This window comes from Electrophorus electricus, chromosome 17 (assembly GCF_013358815.1).
Source record: "Electrophorus electricus isolate fEleEle1 chromosome 17, fEleEle1.pri, whole genome shotgun sequence".
NCBI classification, from domain to species: domain Eukaryota; kingdom Metazoa; phylum Chordata; class Actinopteri; order Gymnotiformes; family Gymnotidae; genus Electrophorus; species Electrophorus electricus.
The window spans coordinates 3,881,587-3,895,325 of record NC_049551.1 but is presented as its reverse complement, the minus strand read 5'-3'; the positions used below and the strand labels follow the sequence as shown (position 1 = coordinate 3,895,325).

General features: G+C 47.8%; 1 protein-coding gene across 11 annotated transcripts in view; it reads left to right on the top strand.

Annotated features, from left to right (window-relative positions):
• The window catches only part of nbeaa (neurobeachin a), a 93,526-nt gene extending 82,388 nt beyond the window's left edge, over positions 1–11,138 (top strand). For all 11 annotated transcript variants that reach the window (XM_035535481.1, XM_035535482.1, XM_035535476.1 and 8 more), the window contains 23 exons: positions 763–827; positions 1,163–1,271; positions 1,471–1,637; positions 1,754–1,878; positions 2,187–2,333; positions 3,017–3,153; positions 3,260–3,377; positions 3,497–3,599; positions 3,835–3,950; positions 4,203–4,315; positions 4,541–4,681; positions 5,279–5,398; positions 5,559–5,711; positions 5,909–6,076; positions 6,584–6,673; positions 7,148–7,340; positions 7,475–7,546; positions 7,838–7,993; positions 8,268–8,438; positions 8,679–8,780; positions 8,949–9,145; positions 9,263–9,414; positions 9,597–11,138. In XM_035535481.1, the coding sequence (XP_035391374.1) occupies positions 763–827; positions 1,163–1,271; positions 1,471–1,637; positions 1,754–1,878; positions 2,187–2,333; positions 3,017–3,153; positions 3,260–3,377; positions 3,497–3,599; positions 3,835–3,950; positions 4,203–4,315; positions 4,541–4,681; positions 5,279–5,398; positions 5,559–5,711; positions 5,909–6,076; positions 6,584–6,673; positions 7,148–7,340; positions 7,475–7,546; positions 7,838–7,993; positions 8,268–8,438; positions 8,679–8,780; positions 8,949–9,145; positions 9,263–9,414; positions 9,597–9,687 (3,006 nt within the window). In that variant the 3' untranslated portion in view covers positions 9,688–11,138. The remainder of the gene's footprint in view (positions 1–762; positions 828–1,162; positions 1,272–1,470; positions 1,638–1,753; positions 1,879–2,186; positions 2,334–3,016; positions 3,154–3,259; positions 3,378–3,496; positions 3,600–3,834; positions 3,951–4,202; positions 4,316–4,540; positions 4,682–5,278; positions 5,399–5,558; positions 5,712–5,908; positions 6,077–6,583; positions 6,674–7,147; positions 7,341–7,474; positions 7,547–7,837; positions 7,994–8,267; positions 8,439–8,678; positions 8,781–8,948; positions 9,146–9,262; positions 9,415–9,596) is intronic.
• Positions 11,139–13,739: the final 2,601 nt, after the last annotated feature.

Here is a 13,739-nt window from a genome sequence, read left to right as displayed (position 1 = left end):
TAGCTCCTTACCTTGGGCTGCCTCCACGCTCCTCCGTATTCTAACGACGTCCCGTACTGTATAACTAGTCTGACTCTGTCAGGAGGGCTGAGGAGATGCAGGACTCTCAGTCAGGCCTGCAGGGCATTGGTGATGGAGAAACCCTGAATCTCCACCTTCCTCCAACCGGCTGCTCCAGCTCCATGTTGGGAGAAGCCGGGTTCCGTGCCTTTGTGTCTCCTCCTCGTCCTCCTCGTTCTCCTTTTCCTCCTTCACTCCTCCCTTTACTTCCCATCATCCTTTGTGCCCTCAAACCCCCCCCCCCCCCCCCCCCCCCCAAAACACCTTGGATAGTGTTACACTGGATCTGACCCACCCTCCATTAGGGGCTCCAGGGATGAAACTGAACGCAAACTATTGATCGGCAGGAAGAGGCCAGTAACCAGAGCTTCCTCTGATGCATCCTTCTAGAACCATCAGCAGCTTTGGGCTAAGTGCATCCTGCCCTGCGCCCTCTGCCCGCCTCAGTTTCTGACACTAACCTTTCAGGAGACAGCATGAATATGTCTGCTGGTTGCCAAGTCAGCGCGATTTCAAATCCAGGCGCAGTGGAGGGATAACCGTGCTGGCTGTCTAGTTTCATTTCTGAAGTTTTAATCTTTCAGGTTTGCGAAAACACACGTAAAGCCAGCGCCACGCTGCTCCTTTCTTGGGGCACGCAGCGACGGCGAGGGTAAGGAGGGGGCTTCTCTGCTAAGGGCATGTGTTTGTTCTGTGTCTAAGGAGTGGCAGAACTCTATCCAGAAGAACGCGGGCCTGGCCTTCATCGAGCTCATCAACGAGGGCAGGTAGGAGCACACAGATGCGTGGTGCATTCCGGACCAGTGCAGAGGGCGTCCTCACGTTTACAAGCACAGGAAGGAGTCTTTGTTTATTAAAAGATTCTCAAAGCCCCTGATAAATAGTTATGAAAAAAGGACTAGAAATTAACTCCAGAGGGAGTGCTAAGAATATTTTCATAATTATTAAGAACAATAACACCCATTGTATGTGCATACGTGTGTGTGCGTACGTGTGTGTGCGTACGTGTGTGTGCGTACGTGTGTGTGCGTGCTTGTGCGTGCGTGTGCGTGCGTGTGTGTGTGTGTGTGTGTGTGCTTGCGCGTGCGTGTGTGTGTTTCAGGCTCTTGTGTCATGCCATGAAGGACCATATTGTGCGAGTGGCCAATGAAGCAGAGTTCATCCTCAACAGACAGAGGGCTGAAGATGTCCACAAGCATGCTGAGTTTGAGGTGTGTGTGTGTGTGTGTATTAATACATGTGCTCTCTCTCATGTTTACATATAGTACATTTGTCTGCTCCAAGTTCATCATTTTCATGTTTGCACAACAGCTAAATGTGGAAACCCAGGTCAGGAAAACATATCGTCACTGCTCACGTAGCAGACCAGCGCCAATCTCTAGCAAATCTCTACTTCTATGCCTTCCTCAGTCAAACTGCGCCCAGTACGCCGCCGATCGCAGGGAGGAAGAGAAGATGTGCGATCACCTGATCAGCGCAGCCAAGCACAGGGATCACGTGACCGCCAATCAACTGAAGCAGAAGATCCTCAACATCCTGACCAATAAGCACGGCGCGTGGGGCACCGTGTCCCAGAGGTGGACTTGTGCGCTCGCCGTGAAGTCTCGTACACCTGACCAGTATGTTTCATGCATTCTGTTACTGATAGCGGCGTCCTTACGTCACCTCTACCCTCATCACTTTGCCCCTGCAGCCAGCTGCAGGATTTCTGGCGTCTGGACTACTGGGAGGATGACCTGCGGAGGAGGCGGAGATTCGTGCGCAATGCCTTTGGCTCCACCCACTCGGATGTGTCACTCAAGTCCCTGGAGGATTATGGTCAGTGGCTTTTAGGATATAGTCACATAGACTCCTAGTCATTTGCGAGCTGGTTTTGTCCTGCGTAGCTGAGCATGGGTTTTAATCAAAACTGGCAAAAATAAAACAGACAATAAATGGGTCTTTTCCATGACAAACCCCACTAGCAGACAATTGTCCAGATACTTGACTCTAAGTAGAGCACGCTATACTGTATGATATATTAACATTTGTCTTTTAACTAAACTGTTTCACAAAGCATAAACAAGATTGAGTTTGCATCCTGGACACAGAGCCACTATGTAATAGACCAGGTACTGCCTCCGCAGGCCCTGAGGAAGAGGAGGGCATGAAGTCGAAGAAGACGTTCCGGAGCCAGTCGGTGGTCAGCCAGAACCCGGAGACGGAGCTGATGCTCGAGGGGGATGACGATGCAGTCAGTCTCCTGCAGGAGAAGGAGATCGACAATCTTGCAGGTATCTTGCCCCCTCCAGGGAAAAAGGGGCCCTCAGCCCAGTGTAGACCTAGACTTGACCCTGCTCGGCCTCGTTCTGTGACGTGCTGTATGATGCATCTTTACCGTGTGTTTTTATGTTAATGTTTACAAATGTACTTTATTTCTAGCATCTTTTCGTCCTCGGCTATTTACCTCCAGAGGCAAGTTTACTCCTAAACTGAATGGATGGATGCACTAACATATAGCAGAAGTGTCTGACAGCTTTTTGGATGGATCTCTCTCGAACCTGTGCTAGTGTGTGACAGAGAGGCTGTCTCCTCAGCTGACGGAGAGCCTCGCTGTTCAAACCCTGATCTGCTAGATGAACTAACGACTCAGATTCATCCTCCCTTTTGTACATCTGACTGCGTAGAACAGGCTCAGCTGATGTGATCTTAACTTGATTACATTCACTTTTTTGTTGTTCATTTGGTGTAGTGTAACAGTGTAATCAATCATTTGGTAAGCAAATCAAGTCATTTTACTGACAACCTAGTCTGTCCAAATGTGTCTTAACCTGAGGACCGTGTGGTGGGGGTGGGAGAGAATAGTTCATGTGTTAATAATGAGTGGCCTGGTCTCTCTCAGGTCCTGTGGTTCTGAGGACCGCGTGAAGGGGGAAATATTTGACGTGTTAATAATGGTTGGCCTGGTCTCTCTCAGGTCCTGTGGTTCTGAGCACAGCTGCCCAGCTGGTGGCTCCCGTTGTTGTTGCCAGGGGAACGCTGTCAATCACCACCACAGAGATTTATTTCGAGGTGGATGAGGACGATCCCACCTTCAAGAGGATAGACGCAAAGGTGTGTGAGAGCTCCACCCATGGCGCGGGGCTGAAGTACTGAAGTATCGGTGGTTGTGAGGACAAGCTCGGTCTCAACTTGTCCGTGCGCATGTGCGTATGTGTAGGTGCTGGCATACACTGAGGGGCTCCATGGGAAATGGATGTTCAGTGAGATCAGAGCTGTGTTCTCCAGACGTTACCTGTTGCAGAACACCGGCCTGGAGGTCTTTATGGCAAACAGAAGTAAGACAGTGTTTTATTATTAACATATTTTAATATGAGGATCACGAGGCATTATAGACTAACGTTTTACACTCTAACTTACGACCCCTTTCATCCTTTGTTTTACGAACTGTTTATAGCATCCGTCATGTTTAACTTCCCGGACCAGGCTACGGTCAAAAAGGTGGTGTACAGTTTACCGCGAGTGGGTGTAGGCACCAGCTATGGCCTACCTCAGGCAAGGTAGGGGTGTGTTGTATAGATCTTCACCAAGCACCTCAAAGTATAAACACTGATTTGAGCTCTGATGTTTCCATATCCATATGAATGCTACCTCAGGTCAGGTTTAGCACTTCATAAATAGAACTTTGACATTATCGCTGCCTTATTGGCGTGTAAGAATAAGAATAAGAATTAAGGACTAAGTGTAGTAGCTGAAGAACAGTTAATGACGTCTGTACTGTTGGGCTGTCCACAGGCGAATCTCGCTGGCCACGCCCCGTCAGCTCTTCAAGTCCTCGAACATGACCCAGCGATGGCAGAGGCGGGAGATCTCCAACTTCGAGTACCTGATGTTCCTCAACACCATCGCAGGTGGGAGCAGTCAGCGCCGAATACTAATGAAGGATTTTGATTGGTTCATAACTTGGAAAAAAAAAGGGGGCTATTTGTTGGACCGATCACACTTTTTTCTTTCCCCATGACTTGTGAGAAGGCAAAACAAAAATGTGTTACTGTCTTTAGCGTTTGCAGCTGTAATATTAGCACATCCAGAGTCCACAGAGCCTATAGTACGGAGCGTCACTTATTCAGTACCTGGTGCGTGAGCCGCGTGCTTGTGTGCAGGGAGAACGTATAACGACCTGAACCAGTATCCGGTCTTCCCCTGGGTCCTCACTAACTACGAGTCTGAAGAGCTGGACCTCACACTGCCTGGCAACTTCAGGGACCTGTCCAAGGTACGACAGTTCTGATTTCATCCCAACACACTGACATTTTTCAGTTTCAGGGGGATCTGAACATTTCACATTCAATCTTTTCTAAAAAATTATATATTCAAGTGTAACAATTATTTTCTTGTTGTGACCAAGTAGATTTGGCATCGATTCATGCAATTCCCACTTTTTAATTAAGTTTTTTTGTGCATGTAAAAAGTCAGTGGTTTGCCATGTTCTTTCTCTCAGCCAATCGGAGCCTTGAATCCAAAGCGGGCGGCGTTTTATGCGGAGCGTTACGAGACGTGGGAGGAGGATGGAACCCCACCGCATCACTACACCTCTCTCTACTCCACTGCCGCCTCCACCTTGCTCTGGCTCCACAGAATAGTGGGTGTCTCCATCCAACACTGTTCTAGCCCCTCCTCCCGCAGACGCACACTGCACAGGACTGCACACTACTAGTCACTGTCTAATACTGCACACAGACACTGTGCTAAATCTGATCCACTGGACACTTATACAGCATACAGTCCAATGCTGTGTACTGTTAAGTACTACACACTTACGCTGTTCCCTGCACCACCTGTACCCACTGCAGGCTTACACTGAACACTGTCCAACACTGCCCCCCCTTAGTGTACCCAGACAATTACTGCTGCATCCTCTCACTGCACTGTCTGCTTGCACGTCAGATTCCTGTGGCAAACATCCATGTCTGCAGCACACTGATAATGCTCTCTTTCACTTCTGCAGCCTTGTTGTTATTCATTACTTTTGTACTTGCTGACGTGATCTGCTGATTAAATTATCCAAAATGTCCTCGGGTTTTCAGTAAACTACTTTTCTATATTTCTATTTCCTATATTCAAAATGGCAGATATAGCAGAAGGAAAAAAGACCCCTTGGCCGTAAACCAAATACACAACCATGCACTTTGCATTCAGCTCTGCTCACCATCTGGCCATGTTTTGTGCACAACTTTAGGAGCCTTTCACTACGTTTTACTTGAACGGGAATGAGAACAAGTTTGACCACCCAGACCGAACGTTCTCGGGCATCATGCGCTCCTGGAGGAGCTGTCAGAGGGACACCTCTGATGTTAAGGTAAGCCCCATTGCTCCTTTTAAAGTCTACTTTAAATAAGACTTGCACCACTTTTGACTGGTGTCTCATCATGGTGTACCTTTCATACAATAAGCTTTGTCTGTTAATAAAAGCATAAAGGTGGCGGGCGTGTAATCCGAGTGTTTTCGTCGTGCGACAGGAGTTGATCCCAGAGTTCTACTACCTCCCAGAGATGTTTGTGAACAGTAACAGCTATGAGCTGGGCGTGAGAGAGGACCGCGTACCCGTCTGCGACGTGGAGCTGCCCACTTGGGCCAAAAAACCCGAGGACTTTGTTCGGATCAACAGGATGGTGAGGAAGAACATGTGGGTGGGTGTGGGTGTGGGTGGATGTGTGAGATTTGCAGTGTGTACATCCAAGGCCTTGGACAAACAAATGTCTTGGAGTTTTTTATATAGGATAGGAATGTTCCCTGTAATATATAACTCCAAATGACAATTCAACTATGGAATATGAAGGTAGTTTTTGATCCACATTAACCGTTTCAGGCTCTGGAGAGCGAGTTTGTCTCGTGCCAGCTCCACCAGTGGATCGACCTCATCTTCGGCTACAAGCAGAGAGGTCCGGAGGCCGTGCGGGCTCTCAACGTGTTCCACTACGTGTCCTACGAGGGCTCTGTCAACCTGGACACCATCACGGACCCGCTGCTCCGAGAGGTGAGACCTACACGAGATGCAGTTTCCTTTCCTAACGTCCCCTCCACGCTTTCAGTGGGTCTGCACAGGCCTTGCGTGGAGACCTCAGTGGCCGAAATGGACTTTTGCGGCCTTGCTTACGGCACTTTGCCACTGTAGGTATAATTTGCAGGCGGCGCTCTGGTTTAGGAAACGCCCTTCACCGTGACCGCCGTTCACTCCTCTCAGCTCTTTGTCGTTTTTCTCCATGCCGCAGTGTTTCCAGGCCCTTGAGTTTCCTTCCTGTTTGCCGTTTTCCGGTTCTCCCAATTACAGCTCCCTCTCAGCAGTGGCGGAAGCCCCTTGCATCGCTTTGTGTCCAGCTCTCGTGTGAAAGCTAGCGCACGTGTGTGTGAAAATTAGCGCACATGTATGTGTGCGCGCGCATGCCTAATTAGGCGCAAAGCAGGAGGGGCTCAGCGTGAACTGAACAATACTTCCACCGTTGCCTCATTTGCACTTCCTCCATCTCTTTCTCTCTGTGTGTAGTCCATGGAGGCTCAGATCCAGACATTTGGGCAGGTCCCCTCACAGCTGTTGATTGAGCCCCATCCTCCGCGCAGCTCAGCCATGCACCTGGTAAGGCCTGCTCTCCACACGCCCCTCGTTATCCAGCGCACTCGCATTTGTGGTCATCCCCATTACCCAGTGTACCCTGCACTAGCCATTACATGGTGGGACACCAGAACCGTTTGACGAGTTGCACCCTTTTTGGATTTTGGACACCGTGGACAAAGATCTGATTTGAGGATCACAAAAGCTGAGAGAGAAAGCTCAACATTTGGGGTGTTGCATCAAACATCCACACACTGACTTTTGATCTTAACAGACTCCCATGGGTCCCCTGTGCTGTTTAGTCCAGCCAGACCCTCCCATCTGTGGCCCCGCCCATGTGCCCACAGCACCCATGCTCCTCAGCCTTACCCAGTCCACTCTAACGCCTCTCTTCTCCTCTTCTTTTTTTTTCCCCTCCCATCATACTTCCTCTCCTCCTCTTCCTCTCTCTCTCTCTCTCTCTCTCTCTCTCTCTCTCTCTCTCTCTCCATTCACCAGTGTTTCCTTCCTCAGAGTCCGCTCATGTTCAAGGACCAGATGCAGCAGGACGTGATCATGGTGCTGAAGTTTCCGTCCAACTCGCCTGTGACGCACGTGGCCGCCAACACGCTGCCGCACCTGAGCGTCCCCGCTGCTGTCACAGTCACCTGTAGCCGCCTGTTCGCCGTCAACCGCTGGCACAACACAGTGGGTGAGCTTGGCACGCTCGCCACACCACAGAGGAAGTGCCCCACCGGGCCTACAGGAAGTGGCCCGTGCCCCATGCCGCTCCAGTTTTTCCAGGTCTGGGATTTGTATTTTTTTTTTTTCTTTTGTGCGCCACAGGTCTCCGAGGGGCCCCAGGATACTCGCTGGAGCAGGCTCATCACCTGCCTATAGAGATGGATCCTCTGATTGGTCAGTAAAAGCAAAGCCTTAGAATGACATCAGCTGTTGCTATGTTATAGTAAAACAATCACAGAAATAAAGGCACGAATGACACCAGTAAATGTTTGTGTAACTTTTGGACTGGGATGAAGGCACATTTATGCCAGGCTTGCTGTGTAATGGATGTAATGAGGTTTTTGAGCTAATGTGCCTCGTCAGTCTTGCTTTTGTTGTTTCTACGGTCAGCGTTACTAATACGGTCTGTAGGTTTAAACCTCTGCGGTACTGCTGTAAAGCCACATTGATGCTATTTCTTCTCAGCCAATAACTCCGGGGTGAATAAAAGGCAAATCACTGACCTGGTGGACCAGAGCATTCAGATCAACACCCACTGTTTCGTGGTCACTGCTGACAATCGCTACATCTTGGTCTGCGGCTTCTGGGACAAGAGCTTTCGAGTGTACTCCACCGAAACAGGTGTGTGTGCGTCTGCGCGTGTCTGCACGTCCATCCATGCATGTCTGGCTCACATTAAGAGTGTCTTTCTGGCTCAGAGTTTCTCCTCTAGCTTTTACATGCTGCTTGGCTCCAGTGGTGCTGGGGTTCCTACTACAGGACACAGAGCTCTGGCCTGGTGGTTTAAACTGGTTTAAGATTCACTAGCGCTCCAGCACATGATTACAAATGTGTGTGAGGCTCCACCTCCCGGTCAGGCCAGACCTTTAGCCCCGCCGCCCCGCTCTGTGCCCAGGCAAGCTGACCCAGATCGTGTTCGGCCACTGGGATGTGGTGACCTGCCTGGCGCGCTCCGAGTCCTATATCGGCGGCGACTGCTACATCGTGTCAGGCTCTCGAGACGCCACGCTGCTGCTGTGGTACTGGAGCGGACGGCACCACATCATTGGAGACAATCCCAACAACAGTGAGTTCACCAACCCCGCTGCACATGCAGACTCAGTGGCCTGGTACGCTTCTGTTTTTTTGTCAAGGCAACGTCATCGACTTTTCCTAACTGCATACATTATCCCAAATTTGATCAAATTATAACCTTTTTTTTTGCTGTGTGTTTTTACAGTTTCTATGTAAGTACGGAGGTTGAGTACACAGAGAAACTTGTGCCATATTTTAGCTGGTTGGTGATTTGCTTTATCCTGTGCTGTAGGTGATTACCCTGCGCCACGGGCTGTTCTAACCGGTCACGACCACGAGGTTGTGTGTGTGTCTGTGTGTGCCGAGCTGGGACTGGTTATTAGCGGAGCCAAAGGTCAGGCCAAAAGCCGACGCCTGTGCTGTTACGAATGCTTTGTGGATTATTTATCAGGCGCTTGAAGATGAGCACTTTTCTGCTGAACTATTGTTCTGCAAAACCGGTTGATCTTATTAAAGAAAACTCTGCGTGCATGTGTGTCTGTGTGCATCTGTGCACTGTCAGAGGGCCCATGCTTGGTGCACACCATCACGGGAGACCTGCTGCGTGCCCTCGAGGGCCCGGAGAAGTGCCAGAAGCCGCGGCTCATCTCCGTGTCCAGCGAGGGCCACTGCATCATCTACTACGAGAGGGGCCGCTTCTGCAACTTCAGCATCAACGGCAAGCTGCTCGCCCAGATGGAGGTCAACGACGCCACTCGAGTAAGTGCACAGTGCCATAAAGTGCTACGATGCACCGTAAAGCGCTGCGAGGTTCACCCGCGCCAATGGCGTTGGTGGTGAGGCACGTGAGCCAAGGCAAGTCCCTATGTCTCCCAGGCTATCCTGCTGAGCAGCGACGGGCAGAACCTGGTGACCGGCGGCGATAACGGTGTGGTGGAGGTGTGGCAGGCCTGCGACTTTAAGCAGCTCTACATCTACCCAGGCTGTGATGCTGGCATTAGGGCCATGGACCTGTCCCACGACCAGAGGTGACGCAGCACACCGCTGTGCTCAGTGGTGCACATAGTAACAGTTGTAATGATCGTTGTTAAAATCTAACTTTCTAAATTTCATCAAACAAATTTAAGGTCATTTATAACGCATGGCTAGAATTTTTTTTGCTTTTCCATGAAGTGGTGTCTGTATTATGTTCTCTGCTCTGTGTCTGCAGAACTCTGATCACTGGGATGGCATCTGGGAGCATTGTGGCATTCAATATTGATTTCAACCGCTGGCACTATGAGCACCAGAACAGATACTGAGGGTGAACACAGGAGAGGGCAGACAGATGGAGGGGTGGGGGGTGGGAGAGAGAGAGCGAGAGAGCAGGAGGGCATTGTGAAAACCCAGACAGCCTAGTCTACAGGCTGCTGGCCAACGTTCAGCTAGGAGTATTCATCCTGAGCTCTACTCCAGTAGTCAGTTGTGAGGTTTGAGGGAATGCTGAACATAACGAAACTCGGGAAGAGAAACGGGACTGTACGACTCTGGAAAAAGACGACAACCTTAAGACTTAACTCCGCTGTTACCTAGAACCTTAGGATCGGTTTTTCTGCTCCCCTGTTTGACAGTAGGTCACCAGAAGTCCTCGTGCTTGCAGACTGTGAACATAACCCGAACCGAACACAACCCCCCAAGCACTCGCGTGCCTGGACCGGGAGTGTCTCATACCACAAGCTGCCCTCCAAGACATCTTTGAGGTGAACCACCGAGCAACAAACACCAAGAATGCTTTTTATTTACATTATAGCCGGCAGGGTTAGGGGGGGCTGGGCAGTGAGAGCCAAAGCACGAAGCTGAACATAGTCCCTGTAAATAGGAAGTGAGTCCTGGCCAGCGGCAGACGCAGCTCCTCTCTGGGGGGAGGCCTTGCTCCCCTCACACTCCCTTGTGCGGATGGTTCCATCACCTTTAAGTTGTTAATGATTTGCTTTATGTAAAATATTGTGTATTAATAATGACATGATGGCGCTTTCGGTGATGACGGTGATGTGAGATGAGTGCAGCTCAGAGGTGACGTCCTATCAGAAAACGGCCTTCGTTTTCCTCTTTGTATATTTGGTAATTGTTTTGTCATATATGTACATAATGTGATGGCTAAGGCAGGTAGGCATGCAAGAGGGACTTCATGGAGCGCAAAAAAACAAAAAAAGTTTAAAAATAAAAGTAACCCACCCTCTCTCACACACACATTTGCTAATTATTTCTGATTAAAAAAAAAATATACAATTATGTTGAAGTTTTTGTATTGGCACTTTGCACCAAAAACATGCCATAATTTCTTAGTGCGATGACTTTATTTTTGCTCTACAGCCACATTTAGGCCCATTCCCCCATTGTATGATTTGTGCATTGATGTTTGTTGTATTTGATCAATATTAAAATCATGTGTAATGATTCTGTTGTAAAACCACAAACCACAGTAAGCAATATCATAACGTTGTAGCTGGGAGAGGAGTAGAAATCATAAGACTTTTCAGGAGCAAAGTTTGGTTTATACAAGTATTAAGATATTTAGAATACATTATACACTTAAATATAAAGCGGTTTCTTTCTTCCCCTTAACCCCTCGAGAAAAGTTTGAGAATATTTTTGAATCTACACTATGATACTGAAATCTAATGTATCTGTTTTCTTGCAAACATGTAAATGACATGAGTCGGTTTAAAGTTACAAAAATAAGAAATGAAACATAATAAATTATGCAAAGAGATTGTTCTTTTTTTGCCTCATCATTGGCCATAGACGTGTACATGCGTGAGACAGGTGCCAATGTTCGTGTGCACCTGTGCCTGCGATTAGGTGAGCAGTTAGTACTGTACATTTTTATTTAATTTGTACATTTGCATAATTATTTTGGTTTTTATTTTGTGTGGTGGACTTGATCATTGCATATGTTTATATTTTATTTTGTGTACTGTTTCTAAAGAGGAGAGTTACAGTTATTGGTGAGACCATGAAGGAAGAAACTTTATTTAAAGATCTACCTGCTGAACACAGTGCCCATCTGCTGTTTCATGCATTTGCAGCAACTTGAATAAGCCAGAAACTCACAGAAGGTGTCTCTTCAAATGTTTAAATATTACTTCATGCCAATATATAAAAATCAATAACTGTAAAATAAAATTGTTTCCTTTTTGTCGTATTTACAATAAAACAAACCAAAATACCGCTTAGGAGGTGTCTGTTCCTTTCTGGGAGCTGCGGTTTATATCTAGAGCTGTGAGACAGTGCCACCTTCAGGTGGACACCTCAAAAAACGGTTCTGAATTCTTGTGGTAAGAGCCTTGTTTTATGACATGCGTCATTGTTTATGAGCTTAGGGCCTTGCGCTCAGACATGTAGACAAAGGGCTGTTTGTAATAGCTGCACATTTGTCAGTACTAAACTCAAATTATGAATGACTAAAGATCAATTTCTCTAGTTATGTGAATGTTATGGACTGAAGTTATCTGCATATATTAGCATTGAACAGTAGATGAGATGCATTAGCATTGTTAATTTAAAAAAGCATTTGTTGAACTACTATAAATGTCCTACTCATTACAGGAATTGCCAGTGGGGCATGTTTGGTCTTCAGTTAATATATCCTTGCTTTCATGCATTACTTGTCATGAAATCAGAGGGCAGTGACATGCCCTGCTTTATACACAGGTCTTCAAGATGGAAAACGTGTGCTTGCATGCAATTGGCAGAACTTTACAACAATATAAAAAGTTCTGCAAAGAAAGAGGTCCTATGAAGTAAAAATTGAGTTTGAGAGATAATTGAGTTTGAGAGACATTTCTCATTACAAAAGAGGGAAATCATCCTCTTCTATTCAGAGGTCTGGGGGGCAGGGGCTGTCTTGGCTGACATGCCTCTACAACATCTTATGGACCTCAGGAACCATCCCTCTGGCTGGAAAAACTAGGGTGGTGGACCCCATTTTCAAGGAAGGGGACCAGAGAGTGTATACCAGCTACAGAGACATCACACTTTGTAGCCTCCAACAACAAGTTCAGTCCAACAACCATGACCTTCCTCTGCACAACATGTATGCTCCTATCAAGCATCACTGCATCCAAGATGAGTAGGCCCATGGCTCAAGACATGAGCAGGGCCCAGAAAGGCACTAGCAAGGACACCAAAGGAGCCAAGCACCAACTACTGATGGACAAAAAACCAGTCACTCAAGCCTGTAAAACCAGACAGACCAACCTTTCCAGCACCTGAATAGTCTACAAGAAAGCCTATTATTCAATGCCTACACAAGCATCCCACAATTCTTTAGGCTGTATAACAAGACTCTAAGAATCTTCATCAACTCAATGGGGCTGTGGAAAATAACCCTAGAGGCCAACTTCAGATTGAAAGCATGAGCCACCAAATCCTTGGGATTTACCACGGAGAGGCCCTGTCCCTGCTGCTGTTCTATATAGGCCTGAACTCCCTCCATGAAATTTTCCAAGCGTGGCTACGGATACCGACTACAAAGTGGAGCAATCATCAGCCACCTCCTTTACATGGATGATATGAAGCTATATGCCAGAAGTGAATGAGACCAGGATATACAGCAACATCGAAATGTCATTCGGACTGGATAAGTGTGGTCGGATGGTTACAAATAGAGGGAAGGGGGGGGGGGGGGTGAAATCACACTACCAGAAGGTAATATAACAGATGTTGAGGGCAGCTACGAGTACCTTGGAATCCCACAGGCAAAGGGGAATCATGAAGAGGCCACAAGGAAAGCAGCTACCGAATACCTACAAAGAAGGAAGCTAGCCCCGAGAAAGCCACTGAATGGGAGAAACGAGATATAAGCTATCAACACCTCTTCCCTGCCAGTGATTATATACCCCACTGGCATAATAAGATGGCCTAAGGAGGAGATAGAAGCCACTGACATCAAAACAAGGAAACTCCTTAGAATGCATGGAGGTTTTCATCCAAAATCCAGCCATCTGAGACTATACGTTAAGCAAAAGGAAGGGGGCCGAGGATTATTGAGCATCAAAGCCACTATCCAGAATGAAACATCTAAGATTCAAGGGCATGCCAGGAAGATGGCCCCCAAGAGACACCCGAAGTGGATGGGAATGAGGAGGAACAGGAACCATAATGGGATGATAAACCCTTGCACAGTAAGTGGCTTAAATGGAGAAATCCTTCCAATGGCTGGAAAAAGCTAGATTGAAAGACATCATGGAGCATCACTAATCAGGGCAGCACAGGAATTAGCTCTGAGTACAAGATCAATACAGGCTGTGCAACGATAGCCCTGAGACAATTCAGCACATAACAGCGGGATGCAAGATGCTAGCAGGCATAC